Genomic DNA, 27,127 nt, shown 5'->3' with positions numbered 1-27,127 from the left:
AAGCCAAGAAAGACCAGGAAAGGCCAAGGCAAGGTGCCCTTCAAAAGTGAGCTACTCACTCCTTCAGTGATTAGTTTCCTCTAACCAGACCCCAACTTCCACAGCTCCACCACCTCCCAAAAGTCAGTTCAAACTCATGAACACACCAATGATTAATCAACTGATTATGTAGGCAGGATTCCCTTATTGTATCCCTTCTCCTGCCTCTGAATATTATTTTCACTGGGACCTGGTCTTCAGTACACACACCTTCCGGGAAGGCACTTCCTGACTCCTCGTGTGTTTTCTAGCAATGTATCAGGATTCCCAGCCCTGATGTTCCAAGAACAGCCGTCGAGGGGAACCAGAAACTCTTTTGAAATCTCCTATCCCTGCACAGAAAGAATTCATGAAGACACCAAGTTTTCAATGAACATGATTTATTCCGCTTTTCTGGTCATTAGCATTCTAGTTACTAGGTCATTGTGTCTCCATGCCTGGGAGCCTGCAGATTGGAGAAGTCTGGGTCCACCCCACAGAGTTCTCAGCGATAGAACAGAAGCACGGCTGCTTCAGTTATCGCCCGGCTACTGCTGTACCCAGTGTGAGTTCCGTATCCGTTCCAATCAAACGCCCCGAAGTCTCCACACTGCCTGGGGTTACCTTCTGGAAAGAATCCTCCTCCACCGATGCAGTGCTGGAAAACACAGGAAAAGCAGGGGAGGTCAGCTGGTGAGACGATTCAGATATGAAGCACCTTCCTAAAAGGTGTGTGCACTGAAGACCAGGTCCCAATGAAAGTAAGATTCAGACGCAGGGGAAGGGATTCAATGAGATGACCCTACCTACATCAGCAATAGCTTAGTCATTGGGGTGGTCATGATTCTGAATTGACTATTAGGAGCTCTGGAAGTTGGGGTCTGGTCAGAGGAAATAGGTCACTGGGAAAGGAAGTGGTTTGGGGTGCACATGCACACCCACGTGACACAAATGTATCTATGTGAATGCAGGCATTCGAGGGCAGTCTTCAGATCTCGGGCCTTGCCTTTCCACCTTGTATAAGTTGGTTCTCCTCACCACTGTGTGAAGCTGACCTACCAGCTTCTGGGGAAGCTCCTGTCTGTTGCCCGTTCCTCTCTAGGGAACACTGGGATTATAGATAGTTCCACAACTGTGTGCAGATGGCATATGGGTTCTAGAGATAGATATGAACTCAGGTCACCAAACTTGCACCCCAAGGACTTTTATCCGGTAAGCCACCTATCTCCTCAGCCACAGAGGAACATGTGTTTGGAGATGGTTTTCCCTGGCCTTTCATGCTGCCTCTCACTTTCCTAGTCACTTTTCAGTAAGCCACACTTTGGATATGCCCTTCCTGTAGGATGGTTCTGTCTCACCATGGATCTAACAACAGTGGAGTCAATTGACCATAGCCTAAAACCTAAGAAACTAAATAAAACCTTTTAAGGTGTTTTTCTTGAGTATTTATCACAGAGACAAAAGACTGACTAATGTACCTAATGAATCTAGAGACACGTTAATAGCCAAATTCAGTGGACTCTGTCCCTCACCAGCCTCTCCACTGGCAGCCTTGATCTACTTGATCTATAAAGGCCCTTCCAGTAGCTTTAGTGGCATGACTGTCTCTTCCTACCTTTCCTTCATCTCCTCTGAATCTCTGTTCTCAGGTTCGCTGGTTAGACTTTTCCTTCATGAATTCCTTAAGTGCTACTTCTCAGAGAGAGAGAGGGGACATTTATAATTCTCCTACTTTGTGCCACCCCTCTGCCTTCAATTAACCAAATATCCGCCAATGCCTCAAACTGTTTGTCTCCAGCCCTGATGTTTCTTGGGCTAAAGATCTTAAATTCATCTGCCACTCAAATTGTTATACCAACATTTCATGCTTCACATGGGGGCGGGGGTGGCAGAGTTAGTTACAGAGTTACAGCCATGTGCCACTTAGCAATGGGGATTTATTGTGAGAAATTCATTGGCTGTTCTGCCACAGTTTCTGGACACATCATAGGGTGTCCTCAAGCAGCAATAATACCACATGGAACCACTGTCATATAAACAATCCATCATTGGCCCATCATGCACAGTATGTGTGTAAATCCCTCCTTGACTCCAAACCTAACTTCTTTCAGACATTGTAACTTAATAAATGGTATTCAGTGGCTTTGGACTTGCTGACACTATCATAAAAATAAGGGAAGTAAAGAAATTGATTACAGTTAAATAGGAACAGGAAATACTAGTGTGCTATTTCAGAGAAGAATGATTGTGATAATGATGATAGTAGTTTCAACATTCAAAAGTTAGAGGATGTTGGGGTTGGTCTAGTGCACTGTGACTAGACCACGTGCTGAGCTCTCTGCCCCAAGATCAGGTTGCAGTCTGGATATGGGCATTGTATTAACCAATGTGCTGTAAAAAACGCTCCCCAATTATCTCTGATTGGTAAATAGAAAGCTAGAGTCTCTGACTGGGCAGGGGAGAGAGGAAGTCAGATCCTCAGACGGAGTGAATGGATCTCAGGAAGGAGCCATAAGAGGAAAGACAAGGAGAAGGGAAAAAAAGGTCGCCATGATGCAGGATGGATCATAAACTCGTGGCTAACAGAAGCTAGACCTGAGGACACACGTGGAACAGAGCACAACTCAGTTGGAAAGTGCTGAGGCATTTATCTGGCTATTGATAGCCTAGTCGGTTAAAATAGTTCAGAAACTGCCCAGTGTAATGTCAGCAGCTTGTTAATAAAATAGGAGCTAAACCAGATAGAGTGGGGCAGAAATGTCCCTCATAAAATTACTAGTATGAGAGGAAAATAGAACGTCTTCATCATAAGGAAATGCATATTTTTTGAGGATGCAGGATGATTTAAACATTGTGTGATCTATCCCTGTATTGAGCCATCACAATGTATCCTATTAACACATAACTTTTGTGTTATCAGTTAAGTAAACTTAACTTTAATAAATTTTAAAATGGTATTCACTCCCCCAAGTGAAAACCATAAGATTATCTTAGACACTCTTCCCATGCTGTGTACTCATCTGGTCATAAATTTTAAATCATTGGTGTTCATTAGCCCCATATGTGGATACTGCCTTGCTTTACGGTTTCATTTGGACCATGAAAACCATCTCTCTTTGTGCTTAGTCTCTCCCCCCACTGAAATCTATCGTACTGTGTCATCTTTGAAACACACAGATAATCAAGCCAGTCTTCCCTTTAAAATGCCCCCGTCATTTACATATACAGTACAAACTCACCAGGGTAATGTAGAAGTCTCTCCCTGCTCTAGTTCCTGTTAACACTTCCTAAATCAGCTCTTGCCTCTACCCTACATCCATCCCATACACCAAAGCTGAAACACAGCTTGCTTTCCCTCAATACCACATGCTAGAAACACTGGTAAACTTAAACACACTATTCACTCACCCTAAATTGGCTCTGCATCATAAGCTTCTGTCCATCTCCCAAGACTCAACTCAAAAATTACCTTTCCTATAAACTGGGTGTGGTGTCACATACCTTTAATCCTAGAACTGGGAAGGTAAAGGCAGGAGGATAAGAAGCTCAAGGTTAGCACTCAACTTACCATGTAGTTGAGGACTAACCTGAGATACATGAGACCTGTCTCAAAACCAAAAATCCTTGCCTGCAGTCAGAGTACTCTGCCATTTCCAGTGCTCATTGTGGGCCCTAGAAATATTGTTTTGTTTTGTGTTTTGCTTTCTTTTGCTTTATATCACTAAAAACCAAAACCTACACATTAGGCAAATGTCCTATCACTGAAGCCATAACCAAGCTCCTTAGATTTTATTTCTATTATAGTTAAAATACGTCATAAAACAGTTATACATTTGTATGAATGTCTAAACTCCTAAGTGCTAGCAAGGTACAAACATGGTGTTTCATATCTCCTGTACTGTTACAGTCTGGGTGCTCAAAGCAGACTATGCTGAATAATAAGACAATACATACTAACACTTATGTGTATGACATTTCATATTCTTCAACATGACTGAAAGGTGAATAGGATCCAGGATTTCCCAGAGACCTTCCCTTTCATTATCTGTGTACTCATCACCCTCCATCACAATCAAGGGCCTCCTAGTCAGCAAAGCTTCCACATCCTTTCTGGAGAATGGATATTCTGATGACCAAAGAATGAAACCATGAAACAGGGCCACCTGTCAGGAGCTGAGGACACTTTTCTCAGACTGTTAGTTTGAGGATGTCTGGGTTCCAAGAGAATCTGGTTTTCTTGTTAATTCCTACTATTGACTACCCAAAGATTCCCTCCTCATTCTGCTTTTTGCCACAAACTAGAAAAATAAATAAACAGGAAGAATCTAATGATCCCAGACTTAGGAGAATGTCAGGTAGCTGCAGGGGAGCTAAGTGTACCTGACCTCACAATCAATATACATTCTGATCTCTAACCAGAGAAAGTGCCTGTAGTAGGGAGGAGAATAGCATGAGTGAGGTCTACCAGATGTCTAAACTCTTCTAGTCACTTCTCAACACAATGAGTATTTGTAAAGCCCTGGAGAGGATATATTACACTTTGAAAGCTAAGGCTAAACCCTGGGTGGAAAGTGACAACACCTGTCATCTCTCTAAGCCCAAAGGCATCGACAATCTCTGTATTGACCTTAAGCCCCAAAAGGCTTCTACAGATCTTCTTAAACACAAGTGTCATCTTAGGTCTATATAGCGGGTGTTTTATCATAAAATCTAAGCTAACAGCCACAGTGCATTAGACGTTCCTAACATTGACTCTGGTCTTCTACAAGATAGGATATTTGTTTCTACACAGAAGTGCTGATCCCTGAGACCTAGAAAGATCATACTCTCACTTACATGCTCACACTACTGTGACAGTCTCCCATGCTCAACAGACACTGAAAAAACTCAGTCTTACTCACAGACCCCTTTGGTCCCTAATAAGACCCGTGAGAAATGGCTCAACAGTACAGAACACTTGCTGCTCTTGCAGAGGATCTCAGTGCTGTTCCTCAAGCACCTATGTCAGGCATGTCGCAATCACATGTAACTGCATTTCCAGGGAATCTGACACCTTCTGGCTTCCAAGGGTACATGTACACACATGCGTATACCTACACGAAAGACACGGGTGTATACATAATTTAATATAATAAAAAAAAGTATTTTTAAAAAGACTCACAGCTTCAGAATTGCATCCAGTGACCCTCACGCCAGCACACAAGGCACTGGCCGCTCTCTCATTATTATACACTCTGAACTGAACAAATCCTGCAGTGAATTCCCCTGAAAAGAAAAGGTAGAAAGCATTCAAGGAAGGGTCTAGAAACAGTTGTCTTAAAGTCAACCCAGAAATTGTAAACGCAAGGCACAGGTTCTAGTTCAACACATTAGAAACACTGATGGCAGTCGGGTGGTGGGGCATGCCTTTAGTCTCAGCACTTAGAAGGCAGAAGCAGGCTGATCTCTGAGTTCAAGGCCAGCCTAAAGTACAGAGTGAGTTCCAGGACAACAAAAGCTACACAGAGAAAGCCAGTCTCAAAAACTAAAAAGAAAGAAAGAAGGAGTGAAGGAGGAAGGAGAGAGGAGAGAGGGAGGAAGGAAGGAAAGACAGACAGACAGGCAGACAGACAGACAGACAGACAGGCAGGCTGGCTGGCTGGCTGGCTGGCTGGCTGGCTGGCTGGCTGGCTGGCTGGCTGGTGGAGTGTGACCCTACCATGACCCATGGCTGAAGCATCCCACCTACAAATGTAACCAGGAGGAGCCTTTTCCAAACTCCAGAGTCCAGGAGTTAGTCTTCAAAAGACCCCAATCTGCTGAAGGCTTCTATGAAGAATAACACAGGCGACACTGACCTCTGAGGGACAGTTAGCCAGTACACTGACTCTTGTACTGCCACGCTCTTCTTGTTCATTTTAAACTTTTATATGCCAACCACGAATAATAAGAGCTTGAAATTACACAACATAGGCTCAACCTCTATGAAGGGTATGTGCCACCTTTGGATTTATATCAAACAACACAATAGTCACCTCTCACACAGAAATCAAACTCCATGCCAATTCTCCTGCTTATCCCCTGTGCTCTCAGCCAAGTTCCTGAACCTTCAGTGCTCCAGTATCCTGGTATCTAAAACTGGTTAGTAATAGTTCAGAGCTCAAGGGTACTCATGCAAATGAAGTAAAACAAAACACAAACATAGAGGAAGAGCAGTGAGTTCCAGGACAACAAAAGCTACACAGAGAAAGCCAGTCTCAAAAACTAAAAAGAAAGAAAGAAGGAGTGAAGGAGGAAGGAGAGAGGAGAGAGGGAGGAAGGAAGGAAAGACAGACAGACAGGCAGACAGACAGACAGACAGGCTGTCTCACTGCTGCGATGGTTGGCAAATGAATTGATCGTCTGTCCGACCGAGAGTTCAGAAGAGCATTAGAGACTCACTCTGGCCGTAGGGGGAATAATAAGAGGCAGTCTTCTGAGCATCACCAAAGTCATAGACCACAGGTAACGCCGGGCCATTGTCAGTCCAACACTTTCCTACTCCATATTTCACCGGGTACTTCTACAAGGAACAAAAGAAGTTACTGGGTAAGGACTATGGCATTGGGGGCTGGGGATTTAGCTCAGTGGTAGAGCGCTTACCTAGGAAGCGCAAGGCCCTGGGTTCGGTCCCCAGCTCCGAAAAAAAGAACCAAAAAAAAAAAAAGGACTATGGCATTGGAACCCCCATGAACGCTGCCCTATATGGAGGAGCACTGGTCCAGTAACTGAGATTGTTTCCAAACCAATCACACAAGAAGGAATGCTTTCCTTTGTCTTTGTCTGTCTTTGTCTTGTCTTTGTCTCTATCTCTATCTCTGCCTCTCTCTCTTCTCTTCTCTTCTCTTCTCTTCTCTTCCCTTCCCTTCCCTTCTCTCCCCCTACCTACTTCTCTCCTCTCCTCTCCTCAGCTTTCTACATATCCCTAACCCTTGCCTTCCTTGGCTCAAACATCCTAAGAAAACCACATTATTCTTTAGAGTTAGGGAAACATGGAACACAAGCCTGTAGAATGATGGTTCCCACCCAACCTCAAACACCCGCCTCTCTCCACACCCGTGAGAAGGAGCCTCAGCCAGGAGTCTTGAGTACCTGGTAGAGGCCAAACAGATTATGGCCCAGATGCTGCAGGAAGCCAGTGAAGGTGCGGTACCGCAGCAGGGAGCTGTTCCTCCAGTTGTGCAGGGGGCTGTTGTTGGGCACGTGCCAGATGCCCAGGTTCTCAGCCTGGATGTCGAAGTAGCCAGGGTTCTGGAAAGCACCCAACCCTGAGTCTGACCAGAGCAGGAGACTTCACTGAGCAAAAGACCCACGTGCACAGCGCTCAGCAGAGCTGATCTCTCTGGGCTCCAGCCATGCTCAGATACCCCCAGTTCCAAGGATAATAATGGCCCCCTGCCACCTATGCGCCTAGGTGGGTGAATTTGGGATTCAGGATCAGCATTTTTCACTTTGTCAGCCCTGGTGTCAAGGTGCAACCTTCCAGCCCTCTCCCTGGCGTGCTTGAGTCACACCCACATCCTCTCACTTTCCCAGCATGTACCACAGAGTGCACCAACCTTGTAGTCATCACTTGTGGCACCCTCTGCAGACCCAAAGGTGTTGTAGTTGGCCCAATTGCCATCCCCCTCTGGGTAATCTGCTCTGTTGCCTTGCTGACTGGACCAGCGATCGCCCACTGTGCACTTCCCACCCATGTTGTTCTCATGCACGCTAGCCACCAGGGTCCAGCCACCACCTGCAGTGGTCATGTCACAGAAGGTCTGGTAGATGACACCATTCTCCGTGCGCAGGAAATAGAGGCCATCTGTGGAGAAAACCAGTCCCACAGTCATCCTGTATGCAGACTCCTTGGCCATCACAGTTCCAGAAGCAAAATGGCTCTAGGAACTACAAACATGGCTAATGCCTCCTACCCTGAGTGTCCTATCGAATGTGTCCCTGGGGATACTGGGATCTACCTGAGTTCAGAAAGCCAAGTTTCAGTGAGTAAGGCAGAACACAGGATTACCCAAACTGACAGTGATATTTCTCCTCAAGTTAAACATAGTATTACAAAGGACTTAGCAACTCCACTCAGTATAGACAAAGAACTGGGAACAGGGACATTCATGCTCGTTACAGCTCTGAACAAGACCTGAAAAACAGAAACAACCTAAGGATCTCTCTCTATTAAAAAAAGGAGAAGGGGAGGGCTGGAGAGGTGGCTCAGTGGTTAAGAGCACTGACTGTTCTTCCAGAGGTCCTGAGTTCAATTCCCAACAACCACATGGTGGCTCACAACCATCTGTAATGGGATCTGATGCCCTCTTGTGGTGTGTCTGAAGACAGCTACAGTGTCTTATATAATAAATAAATCTAAAATAAATAAATGAAAATTTAAAAAGTAATAAGCAACATACTGTGCTGTATATGATACACAGTAAGTCCTGTGTCCATCCCCATATATCCAATAGATCAAAAAGAATGAGATGGACTGGAGAAATGGTCAGTGGTTAGGAGCAAGTACTGCTCTAGCACAGGACTTGAGATGGGTTCCCAGCATTAACACAAGTGCCTGTTCCTCCAGCTCCAGAAGACTAGATGACCTCTTCAGGACTCTGCAGGTACCTATGCACACACGGACACCTTCCCATCCACAGACACGTAAATAACAACAACAACAACAACAACAACAACAATAATAATAATAATAATAATAATAATTTACATAAGTTAAGTGTATGAGCCATGGAGCACACTACTCATATGAGGTAGCAAGAATGAACAGATTCATAGACATAGGAAACAGAACAGCAGTTCCAGGGACTACAGAAAGGCACTGCTTGGTGGCTATGGAGTCACCATCTAACATTCTGGAGATGGGTAGTGGGGATCCGTACCATTGTGAAAGCTGCTCTTTCCTCCGGAAACCATTATAAGTGATTAGGTGGCAATTTTCACCCACTATGTATATTTTATCATATTTTCTATATTAAAAAATAAAGGCAAAAAGTAATAATAAAGCCTTGGGCTGGAGAGATGGTTCAGCGGTTAAGGGCACTGGCTGCTCTTCCAGAGGTCCTGAGTTCAAATCCCAGCAACTACATGGTGGCTCACAACCATCTGTAATGGGATCTGATGCCCTCTTCTGGCCTGCAGGCATAGGTGCAGAACACTGTGTACTTAGATGGATGGATGGATGGATGGATGGATGGATGGATGGATGGATACATACATACATACATACATACATACATACATACATACATACAAAGACTGTCCCAGAGGACAAAAGCCTGATTTCCTAACTGGGTTTTTTGTTTGTGTTTTTGATTCAGGGTCTCCCCCAGGCTGTCCTGGAGCTTACAATCCTCTGCTTTCAGCTCCCAAGCACTAGGATGACAGCGTACTTTTCAAATGTCCTGTCACTCACCTTGAGCCCTTGTGTTCTCCTCCTTGATTTCCTTGCAGCTTCTGAACAGAGAGTCAAAGAAAGAATGGGTCCCTTTGTTGGTTTCCGGGTCCTCTTTAGCTAGGGAAAACACAGAGGTTCGCCATTATGCAACACCCAGTCTCCCCTTGTCTGCAAGAACCGTGTCCCTAGTGCCACAGACAGACAGACAGCCTGGACCAGGACCTGTCTCAGAAGCTCACCGCCACAGGCCAATTTCTTCAAGAGGTAATAAGCACCCAGTCTACACCTCAAAGGCATCATCTCAGTGGGGACGGACGTCTTTATATGTTCAGGAATATAAATTATATATCCACAATTAAGGAAAAAAGGCATTTATTTTGGTAGAGAGTAGGGGCGGGGCATAGTTGAGAAGGGCTGGAAGGGAAGAGGAAAATGAGTGAGAAAATAACACAATTACTTTAATTTTAATTTTTAATTTCAAAAAATATATTTTCAAAAGGCATGATCAGGCGATCTTCAATGGTGCATGTCTTTAATCCCAGTATGCAGGAGGCCGAGGCAGGCAGATCTCTGAGTTTGAGGCCAGCCTGGTCCACACAGTGAGTTCCAGAACAGCCAGAGCTACACAGAGAAATTCTATTGGGAGGGAGCATGATCTCTGGCCCTCAGAGACCCCCAGATCCTGGGAGCAAAACAGTCTAGTGCTGTTTGCCTTTAAAGCTTAAAGTGACTTGAAGAAACTGGGTTCCTGTAGCGAGACTCACCCGCACTGCCCCCTCTGGTGGCAACGATGAGAAACAGCAGAAAGCCGAGTTGGGTCATAGTCATCTATAGAAAAGCAAGATGAAGGTCACTCTCTATCCTGATCTTCTTTTCCCCTTATCCCTGTCTCGGCTCCTACCTAGTCCTTCAAATACTCAAAGGCACCTTTCCGGTTTTAAACTCAGCACCTTCTGGCTTAAACTGTGACCTGAGCCAAAACTTCTTTCCCCCCTATTCCGCAAACAGCAGTCACCTTCCCTCTGTACCTGGCAGGAGCTGAGAGTTGCTAGCCGGCTAATGACAGGAACCTTTCTTTGCTGAGGCTCAAGCATGTGTGAGACTTTGGTCCTTTTATAGGGAAAACCCAGTGAGGCGCAAGCTTTCCTTCTGGCAAAATGCCCTGTGTAGATAGAGCATCTGTTTTATTACAGGGTAATTCTGAAATTAGTGAGCTCTAGAAGACAAATATTCAGTGAGCTCTACTTGGATTGTTCCATATTCCAAGACGTGATGTTGGACTTGATTTTCAGTTTGTATCTTTCCTATAAAGTATATATTTCTTTTTTTTTAAATCCTAACATCTACCATAATCATCATTTATAAGAAAAGGAAATTATTACAAGTAGTATTGGTATTGGTGGCAGTGGCGGTGGCGGCGGCGGCGGTGGTTTTTGAGACTAGGTTTCCCGTAGCCCACTGATTGGGGGTCATGCAAAAGGAACAGCAAAAAGGCTGTAGAACTCACGGGATTCAGCCTGCCTATTAGCACAATCACAATGGGTGTGCCTTGGAGAGGCAGAGCCCCGAGGCTTACTTATCCTGAGGATTTTATGCTTTTGTGGAGTTTTGCTCTCCTGTGGCCCTTGCAGTCAACATGAACCTTTTAATGTATGGGTTGTATGAAAACTTTAAGGGGCTTTCTAGTCCCTCACTGGACAGTGTCGTTGACACAAGAATAGTGATCGATCTTTGAGCATTGCAGCTGGAGCAGATTAATGATTCAACCACCACCCTTAGCAAGAATTTAGAGATGCAGATGGTTAATAAGGCTAATTAATTAATTAAGGTGTTTTTGTCAGTGGCCTTGACATAGAAAATCTTGGGGAACAATTTTTTTTTGGTTCTTTTTTTCGGAGCTGGGGACCGAACCCAGGGCCTTGCACTTCCTAGGCAAGCCCTCTACCACTGAGCTAAATCCCCAACCCCAGGGAACAATTTAAAGTTCAGAAAGCCACACTCTCAATAACTGACAGAGGGAGGGGTTTTTTTGTTTTTGTTTTTGTTTTTTGAGGGAATGAGAACAATGGAAGCCCAACTACTACCCGCTGCCCTGCCTTGCTTGCCTTGATGGTCGGGGTGATGGTTAATTTCTTGCACCCATTCTTGCCCTCGGCTTCCTGATATAATTTAAAAAAAAAAAATGTTGGTGAGTGGATGTGCACTCTTAGGCTTAAAATAGAAAGGTCTAATTTTTATATATATAAAATTTGCAATATATAAGATTTGCAATTCTCTTAAGATTTTTTATAAGATTGCTTTCTAAGATAAATAATAAAATGATTGGTCCCTAATTGTAACTGCAAATTGCAGCCTGCCAGTAAGAGAAACTGGATGAGAAAAAAAAATCTTGCTTGCTTATACGTTGTTAATCTATAACACGTTTCTTAAATATGATTATAGATGGGATCTTGGGAATTATTTGTCTTTTACCTATATTACACAAAACATTTAATCATGTAAAGGTATTAGAGAACATGATTTTTTACGCATGGTAATGTAAGCGTATGTGAGTTTGAGCCAGGGTAGGCTATGGAAACCAGCTTCAACAGGTAGGGAAAATGAGGAGGAGTGTGGAGTCATGTAATTTTTTTTTTAACTGCTTGAAAGATATTTCTGGGATATATAAGCTATGAGAGAAGAAATACAGTTGTTAGAGCTTGTAGAACCTCACTTCATCCACCGTGTGTGTGTGTGTGTGTGTGTGTGTGTGTGTGTGTGTGTGTTCCTTCACCCTTTTCTCTGGTCCCAGACAGTTTTTTGCCAGCCCCAGAGAATTAAGCTCTACTCCCTCAGAGAAAAATCTGTTGAGTGAAAAAAAAGATGAAGTGAGAGGAAGAGATTCAGTATCATCGTCAGCGTTGTAGAAAGTTTGAGGCCAGTCTGGGATACACAAGACCTTGTTTCTAAAGATAATAATAATAATAATAATAATAATAATAATAATAATAATAATAATAACTGTGGGCTGGAGAAGTGGCTCAGTGGTTAGGAGCGCTGACTGCTCTTCCAGAGGTCCTGAGTTCAATTCCCAGCAACCACATGGTGACTCACAACCATCTGTAATGGGATCTGATGCCCTCTTCTGGTGTGTCTGAGGACAGAGACAGTGTAGTCATATAAATAAATTATATATAAAAGATTGTATACACACACAAAGAAAATATAGACTTCTTTTAGTACTTTTTATTGATTCCTAGATATATTTTGTGATATTTGACATATTTAGTATTATACATTCTTACTGTAAATCCTAGAAAAAACTACAACTAATTAGACCTAAGAGACTCTAAAAATCTAGACTATTAGAAGGATATCACCTTTCGTGACCAACAGCATCCCATGAGTCTCTGTGTCCCACAGAGTCTACCTCCATGTCCTTTTGCATCTGTTCTTCAAACCACCTCATCCAAACCCCACTATCCTTGACTGTGGTTTTGTTCAGATATGGACTTTTTTTAAGCTGTGACTAATAGAAATTTTATCTGAAACTGGCTGAGACAAAAGGAAAGAAAAGTGAATCTATCATCTGATGAAATAATTCTAGAAAGAGAGAAGGCTCAGGTTTACTTGATGTAGCAGCTCATCCACCCCTTTGAGTGTATGGGCTCATTTAGTCTCTACCCTGACTTTATCCTTTCACTGAATCCAAAATGGCTGGCTTTTGCTGCTCCAGGCATTACTGCAAGACAATGGAGAATGGCTCATTTCTTCCTGTGGCTCTTAACCCAGAGACCTCCAGCTTGCCTCTCCTCATTGGCCAGAAATGAGACACATACTCCACTACTGCAATGGTGCTTCTCGGGGAACTGTCGGACTAAGTGGCCTAAAGTGATGGGTCCATTTACCTAAGTTCTGGAGAACTGGAGTCCAAGATAAATGTGCCAGCCAGCAAGCCTTCACCACTCCGAGACATCTCTGCCACCTTCTTACTGTGTTTCCTCATGGTCTCATCTCTGTGTACATCTATCCCCAGTATGTCCTCTTGTGCTCAAATCTCCTCTTCTATAAAACATACCAGCCAAGAGCCAGCAAGACAGCTTAGCATAGAAAGACACTTGCCACCAAACTTGACAACCCGAGGTCAATTCCTACGGTCCCTGTGTTAGAGACAGAGAACTGATCCACACGAGTTGTCCTCTGATTTTCACAGGCTCACGCCATGGTACACGAACACTTAAAGACATACACCCATATGTGCACATACTCACACATAGAATAAATAAACCAATAGCATAATATATATATGAAAAGTTTATTTATGCACGCAAAGATATCAGGAATACTGGACCAAGGGGTTGGGGATTTAGCTCAGTGGTAGAGCGCTTGCCTAGCAATCGCAAGGCCCTGGGTTCAGTCCCCAGCTCCGAAAAATAGAAAGAAAAAAAAAAAAAGGAATACTAGATCAAGGCCCATCTTAGTTTCTTTTTTTTTCTTTCTTTTTTTTTCTTTTTTTTTTCTTTTTTTTTCTTTTTTTTTTTCTTTTTTTCGGAGCTGGGGACCAAACCCAGGGCCTTGCGCTTGCTAGGCAAGCGCTCTACCACTAAGCTAAATCCCCAAATCCCCCATCTTAGTTTCTTAATTTTAGTCACCTTATTTAAAAAAAAAACTTTATCTAAATATGATCACATTCTGAGACAGCAGGCTAGGGTTTCCACTTAAAATTGAAAGGACCATAATTCACCCCAACACATGTCCATTCCTGAACTAATTTCTGGCCAATGGGATGGAACTACCCCATTTGCCTTGAGGGTATGGGGCAGATGCTGGTTGGTTTTGTGACAAAGCTCTCCTCTGGCCTCTTTTTGAATATTCTTTAGCCCTCTTCTATCTCTAGTATTGGTCTATTCAAGTCCCTCTGTACACTGATACCAACCAGAATCTTTACAAAATACAATCTGTATCTAGGAGTTGTGGCCCATATCTGTAATCCCAGCATTTGGAGATAGGGGTAAGATTTTCTGTAACTGAAGGTCCTCCTTGTCTATAAAGTGAGTTCAAAGCCAGCCTGGGCTACCTGAGACTCTGCTTTTTCTAAAAAAATAAATAAATAAAGCTTACACACAAAGTTATTACTATAACCTCATTCAAACATCCTGTCATCCAGAAGCAAGTGAAATAGATTCAAAGCCCATATTTTAGAGGTTGTATCAGTTACCTGCTGACACATGACAGACCATTCCACAACTCAGGAATTTGAAACAAGAATCGTTTTTGTGTATGAGGCTACAATCTGAGCAGTACTTGTGAAGCAGGGCAAGCTGATCCCAATCACTGGTGGTCAGCGTGGGTGAATAAATGTCTGACGGCTGCTCTCCCCAGTCTTTCTCCTGCTCTCTTTGGAACTCACATAATTTACATCGACCTCCCATTACACTGAACTACCTCATGCAACAGCAGAGTCAAGAGGCGTCAACAGTGCAACTGCAGAACGGGTGAGTGCTCTGTATCAACTGTGGGTGATGATGAACCGGATTAGGGCTTGGGGGGAGGGGGATGAGAGCAAGGTCAGGAGACAGAAATCGCCCCAGTTTAGGCTACAGACTATGCTGGACAGAGTTTGCGTCTCTGTTGAGTGGAAAGACAAGCTGGAAGTTTGGGAGAGGTGTGATGGCAGGAATATCAAAAAACTAAGGCCTTGGGTTTGATTCCAACTCCGAAAAGAAAAGAGGAGAGTAGCAGGGAGTGGAGGGAAGGGGGAAGAGAGTGAGGAGAGGAGAGGAGAGGAGAGGAGAGGAGAGGAGAGGAGAGGAGAGGAGAGGAGAGGAGAGGAGAGGAGAGGAGAGGAGAGGAGAGGAGAGAGGAAGCTTTCTTTTGAGAGTGCTGCTTTCTGTGGACTTTAGCTCAGCATCTGTGGTCCCTCCAGTTTAAAGTGGCTGAGGGAGACAGGGTGTGGGGAAGGGATTTAAAGTATAGGTGGGCCCTGAGGGGGAATCTTGTGAAGAAAACACCTCACTCGCACACCACCTCAATCCGGCCATCATCTGTACCTCCTGTGACAGTCATGCTTTGCTGTGTTTACAATAAATGTGTGTTTTATGGTTCAGCAAACATGCGCATACAGAGAGTGAGTGAAGACAAATACACACATAATGAGTTATAGAAAAGCAAATAGCTGCGGATTGCCAGTCAGGTCAGGAACTAAAATCTTATGAGTGCCTCAAAAGCATCAAGTACATTCCTTCCCCATTATGAGCCCTTTCCTCCCTCTAAAGGAACCACCAGGCCAGTGTGCATCAGTTCCTTGGACCTGTATGACACTGCCAAAATTACTGCCTTTGTTGTGGTGGCGTTTGTAGCTTGATTTGGGTGTTTTGTAGAAGCTAGACCTGAACTCATAATCCTTCTACCTCTGCCTCCTGGATGCTGGGATTGCTAACTACTTGAAATTTTATATTTTTGTATGCATTTCCTTTTTTAATGTTTCCTCTTTTTTTCTGAGACAGAGTTTCTCTATGTAGTCCTGGCTGTCCTGGAACTCATTCTGTAGATCAAGCTGGCCTCAAACTCACAGAGATCTGCCTGCCTCTGCCTCCTGAGTGCTGAAATTAAAGGCGTACACAGCTGCCTGGACCTGTTTTAAATTTCAGTTTCCTATTGTTTGATGTACACATGGAGAAACATGCTTGTTTTCATGTACACTCTGTATCTAGCAAAAATAGTCTCTTGTTCATTGGTCTGTGGGTTGTTTCAGATTTCCTATGTAACAGTTATCAAGAAACAATAACTATCGTTTCTTCCTTATCAATTCCTATGCCTTTCTTTTTTTAAGACTTATTTATTTATTATATATAAGTACACTGTATCTGTCTCCAGACACACCAGAAAAGGGCATCAGATCCCATTACAGATGGTTGTGAGCCACCACGTGGTTGCTGGGATTTGAACTCAGGACCTCTAGAAGAGCAGTCAGTGCTCTTAACCACTGAGCCATCTCTCCAGCCCTCCTATGCCTTTCTTTGTCGTGTGTATCACCTCATAAATGTCTCCAGTATCATGTTGAATAGCAGAACAAAATGACATCCTTTTCTATCATGCAAGGAAATATTTCAGTGCTGTGTAGCTAAATATAATGTTGTTATAGCTTTCTAAGATTCATTTTTAAGTGTATGCATATATGTGCGAATATGTGCATGTGTGTGCAGGTATCCTCACACACACAGAAGAGGGTGTTACATCCCACAGAGTGGGAGACACAGGCAGCTGTGAGACAACTGACCAGGGATGTAGGGAACTGAACTCCAGTTCTTGACCACTGAGCCATCCCTCTACCCAGTGCTGCCTATTTGTTATGAATTTATTATGAATAACCTTTATCGGGTTTTGAAAGTTTCCACAATTTTTTATTGATGGATTTGTGCCTGTGTGCTGTGTCTACTTGTTCCTGAGTGCATATGTATCCGTGCATTTAGTGACCGAAGGCAGACATGGGCTTTCTCCTTCACTCATTTTCCACCTTGGTTGTTGGTTGTTTGTTTGTTTGTTTGTTTGTTTTTGGAGACAGAATGTCACATTGAGCTAGTGTGGCTAGCCTGGAACCAACTTGGCAAAGCCTGGGAATCCACCCACCTCTGCCTTCCTACCCCTGGGATTACAGGAACGCGCCTCTGTACAGGTCCTGGGGATCCTGCGCAGTAAGCCCTTTACCAAGGGAGACACCTCCCGGCCCCCATGAGTCCTTTTTTTGATAGTGAGCGAGTTATCAATGACCATGTTATCTTTCCTCTCACTTTGCATTTATCCCTACTTTCCCATGAGACAACGAGTTTTAACTTTCTGTCTGCAAGACCCAGAACTCTGGTAATCTTGCTGCAGGCTACGGAGCAAAAACCCCCAGGGGATGGTCTGAGTGACCTCAAATCCACTTCAGGGAGAACTCAGGGCCTGGGTGCCAGGGAGCCCTTCCATAAACAGTGCCTGTCTGTGGAGGTTGTCTTTTGCCTGTATTATAATGCTAAGTACTGGCCTCCAATTGCCCCTAGGGATGAGAGAGTCTGCACATACATACCCAAGAGACTTAGGGAACCTTGCCCCCAAGTTAGCCCTGATTGGTAATTAAAGATGCCTACAGCCAATAGCTGGGAAGAAGGGAAACGGACAGGGTTCTTGGGTTTCTGGACTTGGAGTCTGAGGAGACCACAGGAGAGAGAAGAAGGTGGGGAGAGGAAGAAGTCACCATAGGGTAAGCCAGTCATAAAAACATGATCAAAGGACTAGCCAATTGGAACCAAGAGCTGGCCAGATGGAACGCGGCAAACTGTAAAACGGGAATGATGATGGGGAGATAGATTTTAAAGCACAGAGGGTAGATACCTGCCCCACTGTAGTGCTGATTAAAGCTTATTATAATAATAAAAGTTTTGTGTCTTTATCTGGTAGCCGGATGATCAAAGGCAGGACAGACACCCCCAACTGATTAGATATTTTCTACAACACCTGTCCGATGAGAACACAGCATTTGCTCAGCCTGAGTAATGCCCATTTTCCCCGCAGCCCCTCCCCGCCTCCCGTCACCACCTACCTATGGCACTTCCCTGAGCTCTGCCAACACTCAGGAGCCCTTGCTCAGGGGTGCTTCTCTGGTACCACGGGGAGGCTTCATCCCTGACGCCCCCTGTATGCTAAGCTGAGGGACAGCCCTGCCTCTAGACCCTGCAACTCCAGCTGGAAACACCACAGAGTTCTGAGTGCTCCTGGACAGCACCCACCCCACCCCACCGTCTTCCCCACTGCAGAGGGGACAAGCGGAGGGGACAAGCTATTAAACATAATGCGCTTGGTTTGCTCCTAGCAGAGGAGGAGACAGAGCCCAGCACCTTTGGAAAAGAAGTGAAGAAGAAGATGGCTGAGTGGTGTAACGGACTCATCCTCAAGTGGCACTGGTCCCCAGAGTACATGTCTAATCACTGACCAATGCAGACTTACCCTGGTGCTCCATTCCCTGCACCATCTCCCTGGTCCTCCATTCCCTGCACCATCTCCCTGGTGCTCCATCACCTGCTCCATCTCCCTGGTGCTCCATCACCTGTATCATCTCCCTGGTGCTCCATCACCTGCTCCATCTCCCTGGTGCTCCATCACCTGCTCCATCTCCCTGGTGCTCCATCACCTGCTCCATCTCCCTGGTCCTCCATTCCCTGCACCATCTCCCTGGTGCTCCATCACCTGCTCCATCTCCCTGGTGCTCCATCACCTGTACCATCTCCCTGGTGCTCCATCACCTGCTCCATCTCCCTGGTGCTCCATCACCTGTACCATCTCCCTGGTGCTCCATCACCTGCTCCATCTCCCTGGTGCTCCATCTTCCTGGTGCTCCGTCTCCCTGGTGCTCCATTCCCTGCGCCATCTCTCCTGCCCCGTGTCTTTCCATCATTTCCTGAGCATCACTGCTACTTCCCCTCAGTGGAATGGATCCCTTCCTCCTAGGTGCTGTTTCATGCTTGTGCACAGGGTTGTCTCAGTGCCATAGCATGGCTGTTGCATTGTTCACATGGCTCCTTTGACAGTTCCAGGAAACCTTTATGTAGTTGTTAACCCAATATTTTCTTTGTATATTTACACAGCTCCATAGACTCTGGGTCTGTGACCAGTGTTCAAATAAAACATATACCTCCTGTAACCTAACACATTACACTTTCACATTCGTCCAGTGGCGTATCATAGTGTGCATGTGATATATGAAGCAATGTGCCGTTCAGTTCACCCATGACCTCTTAGATTTGGTGGCTGGTAACTCTCACATCACAGAGGGTCGCTATAATGAGGAAAAGGACATCCTGCAAGCCTGAAGACTGGAGCTCCAATCCAAGGCCTGATACTAATTAGATACAATTGGTTTCCACATTGACTTTCTATCCAGTGAAAACGTTCCTCCTGCAGTTATTCTGATAGCTGGTTGGCAGATCTCAGGTTTACTCTTTTTTTTCTTTTTTTTTTTTTATATTTATTTATTTTATGTATGTGAGCTCATTGTTGCTATTTTCAGACACACCAGAAGAGGGCATCAGATCCCATTACAGATGGTTGTGGGCCACCATGCAGTTGCTGGGAATTGAACTCAGGACCTCTGGAAGAGCAGACAGTGCTCTTAACCTCTGAGCCATCTCTCCAGCCCCTGCCCCCTTTTTTAAAAAGATTTATTTATTTTATGTATATGAGTACACTGTCACTGTCTTCAGACGCACCAGAAGAGGGCATCAGATCCCATTACAGACGATTGATAGTTGGGAGCCACCATGTGGTTGCTGGGACTTGAACTCAGGTCCTTTGGAAGAGCAGTCGGTGCTCTTAACTGCTGAGCCATCCCAGTCCCCTCAGGTTTACTCTTACGTGTGTGAGCACCTGTGTGCCTCACATGTGCAGATGCCCAAGGAGGCTGGAAGGGGCCATAGATCCTCTGGAGCTGGAGGAGCCGATTCTTGTTCATACAACACCCTCCACTGCCAGCCCATAATATATGTAAGTGGGCTAAGTTTATCAATTGGATGTTGTGGCCCAGAATTTTGACCCTTGATAAAGAGGCAAAGTATTACAGTTTGAAAATAAAATGTCCAATACAGCTTCATGTGTTGCATGCTTAGGCCCTAGTAGTGACACCATTTGGGGTGGTTCTGGAAATTTTAGGAAGTAAGGTCCTATAAGTAACTTTTATTCTTCTATAATAATTGTCATACCCAAGGCTCACTGCCTCGATCTGCTAACCTAGGCCTAGACCTGAAAGTCTCTACCCTCCATTCAATCTCATCCAGGCCTAGAATGTTTCCAACCTCTCAGACTTACTGCTGAATAAAAGCACTCCTCCCCAATTCTTTCTGAACTCTGACTGGCTGATTCAAATCAAGTTCCTCTCCACACTGATTCAATCTGTCAGTCTCTAACTTTTTGCTCTGTTTGGCCTCAAACCAACTCTGGAAATCTGTTCTAATCTTCTGGCTCCTTCTCATTCTCTGGCTTGTTCTGTCTTCACCTGTGTCTAGCTTGCTAGAGCTCTGCAACCTGTCTCTGTAAAACCACCTTCTTTTCTTTCTCTCTCTCTCTCTCTCTCTCTCTCTCTCTCTCTCTCTCTCTCTCTCTCTCTGCATGGCCCCTTATGTAGGTTCCCTTTCTTCCCTTGTCTTTTGAGAGTTGGACATATCCTACTCTGTCAAATCTCTCTCTGGTTCATCACTTTGTCTGCCACTCAATTAGACAAACATGTGTGCTTCCTTCTACAAACTCACTTTACCTTCATTGTTTGGGATGAAAAGGTGTGCTGAGGGTGTATCTATTCTAGCCAGAAGGATTAAAGGTATATAAGGCTGAGCCACACTTCAACTAAAAAGGTTTTAGTCAATAAATAACACAATCTCGGGTGTTCACAGTGTGATCAAATATCCTGCAATGGGGTCTAGTAAAAGAAAAGAGGAAGCGCAACAGCTGGGAATTCTGATGTCCAACCTGATGAGATTGGTTCCTGGACCAGTCATGTGATCCTCCACCTCCATGTGTCTCTGTGTCTCCTCTGTTTTCCTAAAAGGATATAAATCAGACTGGAATTAGAACCCTTATCTAGCATAGTCCTATTTAAAAGAATTGCATCTCCAAATCCCTGTTTCTACATAAAATTACATCATTGCACACTTAGGATAAGGACTGTGACATACCTTACTGGAAACCACGATTCAACGCACCAACAGTCATCATCCAATGTCTCTTCAAGAATTTTTAAATATATATGTGGGTGTGGGAATGAATACAGGTGAGTGCAGGTGTCCATGGAATCCGGAAGAGGGCACTGAAGTCCCTGGATCCGGAGTCACAAGAAGTTATGTACAATGTGGCTTTCTTTGGGACTGTCAGCTCCCAAATAATGACACAGAGACTCAAGCAGGGATCCTATAAGAAGCAGATTTATGAGTTGTCAACCATGATGGGAAGGGGGAGCTTTGGCGAAGTACGGTTGCCTTTTTGAGTCATCTACACTCCTATAAGTAATTCCTTACCCGTTCCTGCAAGACTCAGATAAACTCAGTTGTTTGATAAACTGGACTTGCATAGAATCATCTTTGGTCTATCATCAATGCCTACCTGGAGTGAATAGGCATCTGTTCATATCTCCCCCGGAAGTCACACATTTGTTTCTGGTGTCCAGGTCTGCTGTGGTCTGAATGTTTCTGTCCCCCTCAAAATCCATATGCTGAAACCTAACACCAATGTAATATTTTGAGGGTGTGGCTGTCTAAGAAAAGGTCATAGGGAAGGACCCTCCTTAGTGGGATTCTTACCCTTTTAAAAGAGGTTCCAACGAGATACCTCACATCGTCTACCATATGAGGTGAGACAAGAGTTGTGCCTGAGGAAGACATCTGAATCCAAATCTGCCAGTGCTTTAATCTAGGATTTCCCACCCTCCAGAAATATGAAAAATAATTCTATTTAAAAACCTGATGGGGATGGGGGGGGGTCTGGGAAGAAAAAAAAAACCTGAAAGCTAGAGAGATGGTTCAGCAGTTGGGAGCACTGGCTGCTCTTCAAGAGATCCTGAGTTCAATTCTCAGCAACCACATGGTGGCTCACAATCATCTGTAATGGGATCCAATACCCTCTTCTGGTGTGCATGAAGACAGCGACAGTGTACTCATATACATAAAATAAATAAATGAGTATTTTTTTTAAATTCCTGAATGGCCGCCCTGGAACTTCATCACCTAAGACCCAGAGAACATGAGAATGTGGGGGAGCTGGCCCCACTCCTCACCTGGGGCAGACTGTCGAGCTGCCCCACCCAGGCTGTAAGAGCAGGAGAGCTGGCCCTGCCCTTCACTGGCTGCAGCACTAGGAAGAGTGGGGCCCTGCACCTCACCTGGGCAGCACAGCAGAGGTGGCCCTGGTGATGAAGGTGTGGGTAAGCTGGCCCTGAGGACACAAGAACAGAACTGACCCTGCTCCTTGCTGGTTGGAGCCTTGGGTGAATTGAACTCACCCTGGTGGTGAGGACCCAGAAGAGCTGGCAGGCAGACCCAACTCAGCTACCTCCCAGGCCCAGGTTCAGGGCCTTAAGTTGGCCCTCCTGAAGTGGAAACGTCTGGTTTGTTTGGAAAGTCAGTTATATCAAGTGACGTTTTGCTGGGGTACACAGGTGAGAGGATGTTTTGCTACAGCAGACATGTGAGAGGGGAGACATGATGTTTAGAAGGAATGTAAATGTGGCCCCACAGACGGTGGGAGCTGGAGCCACGGTTTGCCTCGCTTCACCTCGCTAGTCTTCTCTGACCACACGTGCATTGCTCTGTCTTACACTGTGTTGCTAAGCTTTGCTTGTGGTGACTTCATACAGGGAAACTTGCCCAAGAAGTTCTCATGGTGTTTCCTGTGGCTTCTTGCCACGTGCATGGACTCTGGCTGATTGATGAGCCTTCCAGTTTCTTCTGGATTGAACTGCCCTTGCTGATTCGTGTGTGGTGTCCGCCAAGTGGACTGGGCTGCAGCTGCTGATTCGTGTTTGGTGTTTGGACTAAGAACAACGAAGATTGGAATCTCTCCAAAGAATTATTCCTAAACAGGTCCTCATCTCCCACATCCTAATGACCTTTCTTCTCCACTGCCTCTGGTGGGTGGTGGGCTAGAGGAGAGGTTGAACCCTTTTAGACTGTAAAAAGAATATATGCCTACACCCACCCTAACACCCACCCCTTCTGTGACCTGCTGGGACAGGGGAAAGGGCTGGTCCTGCAGATCCAAAGCTCTAAATCTCCTTGACACAAAACAGAAAGAAGATATCCAGAAGGAGTATCTGTGGTTATCCAGTATAGATAAGTGTAGCACAAGCCAGGACCTCAAGACAGACCAATGACTCACAGCAATGAACATTCGCTAAAGATGGGTGCAGAAAAGGGTGTCCTCCCTGACCCCCTGTGACATACTCCAGCTTCCAGGACAAGATCTTTTTTAAATCCTATCTTATTTTATTCTCTTTGGGGAGGGGGGGCTGTGTTTGCAAGGGTGGAGGGCAAATACAAAGAGATGAGGGGATGAGCATGATGTGAAATTCACAAAGAATCAAAACTTTTAAAAGTAAAAAAAAATAAATAATAAAATAAAAATTTTATTAAGGGAAGCATACAGTTGCTAACGCTCTAGAGTGTGAGCAGAAAAAAGCAATGTGCCAAAAATAAGAGACATAACAATAGTAGCAACTTCACAGGGCATCTATGCCTTCACAGAGTCATCAGAGCTGGGCCACGTGGTCTCCCTGGCTCTGAACAGCAACAAGAGGTTTCAGATGAAGAATGGCTCATTTACTGGCTTGGACTTCCTGGAAGGACATCCCTGGTCTGTTCTTCTCAAAGAGGCTGTGCTGGTCCATGGCCCATGCTTCAGCAGAGGGTCATGCTGATGTCTGGGGGCCATACTGCCACCAGAGACCAAGCGAAGGTCCTTGGTGCCGATGCTGGAGGCCCTGTGGATGTTCGTGGCCTGTGCCATTCATTGCCAGAAACCACCTAGAAGCTCAGGACCCATGCTTATTAAGCTGACTGCAAGGGTAGGGAAGCTACTTTTGCAGAGGTATCATGACTGTAGACTCACAGTTGAGAAAGAGGGACACTTCTGTGACAACACCTACCTCCGCACACACACACACACACACCCCAAAGTGAAAACATAAAAAGGAAGCCATCAAAGAGAACTTAAAACTTGTGAGACAGGGAGGGATGCTGAAGAGAAGCTCTCCACAGCTGAGGGTGTGCAGGTGACGGGGGTACAGGTGAAGGACTCAGCTTTCCTTAGGGGCTGCCCCTGGGACTTTCACTGTGCTCCAGTGAGCATATGGACAGCACCAAATGGACTTGATTCTGTGGGTTTGATGTTTTGTTTTGTTTTGATTTTGGTTTCTTCAAGTTTGGTTTTTTTTTTTTTTTTTTTTTTTTTTGAGACCCAAGGAGGATCCAGCAGACATGGGATGTGAAATGGAAACTTAAGGGTTCTTTGGAAAGTCAGCCGAATTGGATGGTGTTTTGGCTGGGGCAAGCAAGTGATGGAGTGTTTTCCTGAGGCGCACACAGGTGTGAAAGGCTAAGGCACACTCGTGTCATGAATGTCTCACTGAAGCAGACACAGGAGAGAGGATGTTCTGCTAAAGCAAACATGTGAAAAGGCACGTGTTAATGGCTTCTTTGCTAACATGCACATATTGGTCTGCCTTACACTGAATAGTTGAGCTGCATTTGTGAGGACTCCATTGAGAGAAGCACACCAAAAACTTCTGGTGGTGTGCCGCAGTTTCTTATTGCTTCTGCAGACTCAGGCTGATTGGCAGAGTGATGTCAGCTGAGAAAGACAAGCACACGTACTGAGGCAAGACATATGGAGGACATGTGATATTTGGAGGGAATAAATAGGACTCAGCTGACAGCGACCAAGGCTGAGCTTGGCTGGCTGACTTGTGGGTCTCAGGTCTTCACTGATCTTCACTTCCCTGAGAGAGAGGCGCACAGCTAAGAACTTCTCCTGGTGTTCCTCCTGGTCCCTCCTGCTGACTCAAGCCAAGGCTGAGGCCTAGCTCTCTCTGCTAGGGCATGTCACCGACATCGATAAGCCAACTCTACCCTGCCCCTGCTGACCTATGAGCTGAACTGCTGGTTTCCAGACAACACAGGTGAGAGTTGCTCCAAAGAACCTTTCTAAAAAGGTCCACTGCCCGGCCCCCATCCTTTCTTTTCCACTACCTTGGTGGGCGGTGGGCTACAAGGAGGTTAAAGCATTTTAAAAAATCATCATTAAAAATAGGATTTGAAAAAAATTAAAGGGGGGCTGGAGAGATGGCTCAGTGGTTAAGAGCACCGAGTGCTCTTCCAGAGGTTCTGAGTTCAATTCCCAGCAACCTCATGGTGGCTCACAACCATCTGTCATGGGGATATGATGCCCTCTTCTGGTGTCTGAAGACAGTGACAATGTACCCACATACATGAAATAAATAAATCTTTAAAAAAAAAAAAAAAAAAGAAAGAAAAAGAAAAAAGAAAAAAATTAAAGATACAATGGGAGGACTGGGGAGTGAGCTTGATCAGGGTACACGACGTGAAATTCCCAAATAATAAAAATATTAGGCTGACAAAAAGAAAGTTGGTGTTTTGTTTTTGTTTTGTTGTTGCTGTTTGTTTTGGGAGGGGGGTCTGGGGAGAGGGGCTTCAAACAGGGTTTCTCTGTGAAGCCTGGCTGACCTGGAACTTGGTGTGAGGACCAGGCTGGCCTCAATTTCAGAGATCCACCTGCCACTACCTCCTGAGTGCTAGTATTAAAGGCGTGTGCCACCACCGTCACCACTGCCGCCCCTGCCGCCCCTGCATTTGATTTTACTTTAGTCGTATGTCCCTAAAACTCACAGTCCTTCCATCTCAGCCTTACCAATGGCGAGAGTTCAGGCATGTTCCACCCCTTGCCAGGCAAAATAAGATTTCCAGTGGAATCAAACCCATCTCCTTCCTTGCTGCGTGGCAAACAGGCAGTCTGCCGCTGAGCTGTATTAAAAGCAAGTGGGATTCTTTTTCAATTTTTGTTTTATTTTTATGTGAATGAACCTCGTTTCTTCGTGCATGGTAGTCACGTGCTCTATAGTGGGCTCTGCCCATAAAAGTCATATTTTGATTTTAATTTTTTTCTTCTGTAAATTTTTCTTATGTTTACTTTTTTTTTTTTCTTATGTAAAGGCCTGGCTGGCCTGACACTCGCTACGCAAACCAGATAGGCCTCAAATTCAATTATTCCCCTGCCTCTGACTCTGCCTCTACTACCAGTGCTGGAATTATAAACTCACCAAAACCACACTTTGAAATTGGAAGTCTGCACGCTTGTAAATTTGGCTTTTGTTCTGACCTCTGGTGGCGGCCCAGCGCCTAGCGACATCTGGGACAATTTCAGGGCACTTCCGGAAACCGAGGCAGACACGCGGCTTCTCGGCGATATTTGCATACCCACAATGCAGTGCGCACAGGCGGTTACATAATTTAAAAGAGTAACGTGCTTTTTTGTTGTTCTGTTTTATTCATCTTATTCGTTAATGTGATAGAAGCTTCTGAGATTTATCTGATATAAATAAAGTAGTCACTGTCTTTGGGACGTAGTAGTTACCATTGGTGATCTATGAGATAGAGTCGGCCGAGTACTGTACCCCAAACGTTATCTGGCATACTCTGGTTTCTCTTCAGATCGTATAAATCTTTCGCCTTTTACTAAAGATTTCCGTGGAGAGGAACAATTCTGAGTCTTAAACCAATTTTTTGAGGCCTTACTTTTGTAAGGCTACTAATGCTGTTAAAAAGGTAGACGATAAGTTTTAGTTCTTTGGTTTGAGCCTTGTATGGTGGGCTACCTTGTGTTATCTCGTTAGTAGCGTCTATATGGCCTAGTTTTTAATTTCTTACTTAACTTGTTTAAAATATGTTAAGGGCCTAGGACAGGCAGCTTCTTATCACTCGCATAGTGGCTAACAGAGTTCTATAGCTCAAAGATCCAACGCCCCTTTCTGGTTTCTATCAGCACCAAGCAACGCTCATGTACACAGACAAGCAGTTAAGACTAATGATAGCTCTTACAGAGGTCCTGAGATCAAATCCCAGCAAACACTTGCTGGCTCACAACCCTCTGTAATGGGTCACGAAGGCCTCTTCTGGTGTGTCT

At 44.8% G+C, this 27,127-nt stretch overlaps 1 protein-coding gene and 1 non-coding gene across 4 annotated transcripts; one reads left to right on the top strand and one right to left on the bottom strand.

Annotated features, from left to right (window-relative positions):
- Positions 1 to 402: 402 nt before the first annotated feature.
- Positions 403 to 26,429, bottom strand: Itln1 (intelectin 1). 3 transcript variants are annotated; one of them, XM_087581406.1, is made up of 11 exons: positions 26,265 to 26,404; positions 20,909 to 20,980; positions 11,539 to 11,592; positions 10,462 to 10,595; positions 10,198 to 10,261; positions 9,452 to 9,550; positions 7,596 to 7,843; positions 7,129 to 7,287; positions 6,439 to 6,559; positions 5,180 to 5,283; positions 403 to 676 (listed from the first exon to the last, which is right to left on the bottom strand). In XM_087581406.1, the coding sequence occupies exons 4-11, from the start codon at positions 10,525 to 10,527 to the stop codon at positions 524 to 526; spliced, it is 1,014 nt and encodes a 337-aa protein (XP_087437532.1). In that variant the 5' UTR covers positions 10,528 to 10,595; positions 11,539 to 11,592; positions 20,909 to 20,980; positions 26,265 to 26,404; the 3' UTR covers positions 403 to 523. The 3 variants fall into 3 exon arrangements, with proteins under 3 accessions (XP_087437532.1, XP_087437531.1, NP_001030118.2); XM_087581405.1 differs by lacking the exon at positions 11,539 to 11,592 and having other exon boundaries at positions 26,265 to 26,429; NM_001034946.2 differs by lacking the exons at positions 11,539 to 11,592; positions 20,909 to 20,980; positions 26,265 to 26,404 and having other exon boundaries at positions 10,449 to 10,521.
- Positions 26,430 to 26,635: 206 nt separating this feature from the next.
- On the top strand, positions 26,636 to 26,751 carry LOC120096440 (U5 spliceosomal RNA). Its single transcript, XR_015636463.1, has one exon. It is a non-coding gene; the product is annotated as a U5 spliceosomal RNA (small nuclear RNA).
- Positions 26,752 to 27,127: the final 376 nt, after the last annotated feature.

Source organism: Rattus norvegicus, chromosome 13 (assembly GCF_021556685.1).
Source record: "Rattus norvegicus strain SHRSP/BbbUtx chromosome 13, alternate assembly SHRSP_T2T, whole genome shotgun sequence".
Taxonomy (NCBI): Eukaryota; Metazoa; Chordata; class Mammalia; order Rodentia; family Muridae; genus Rattus; species Rattus norvegicus.
The sequence above is the reverse complement of the archived record's forward strand: the minus strand, read 5'-3'. Positions and strand labels throughout refer to the sequence as shown.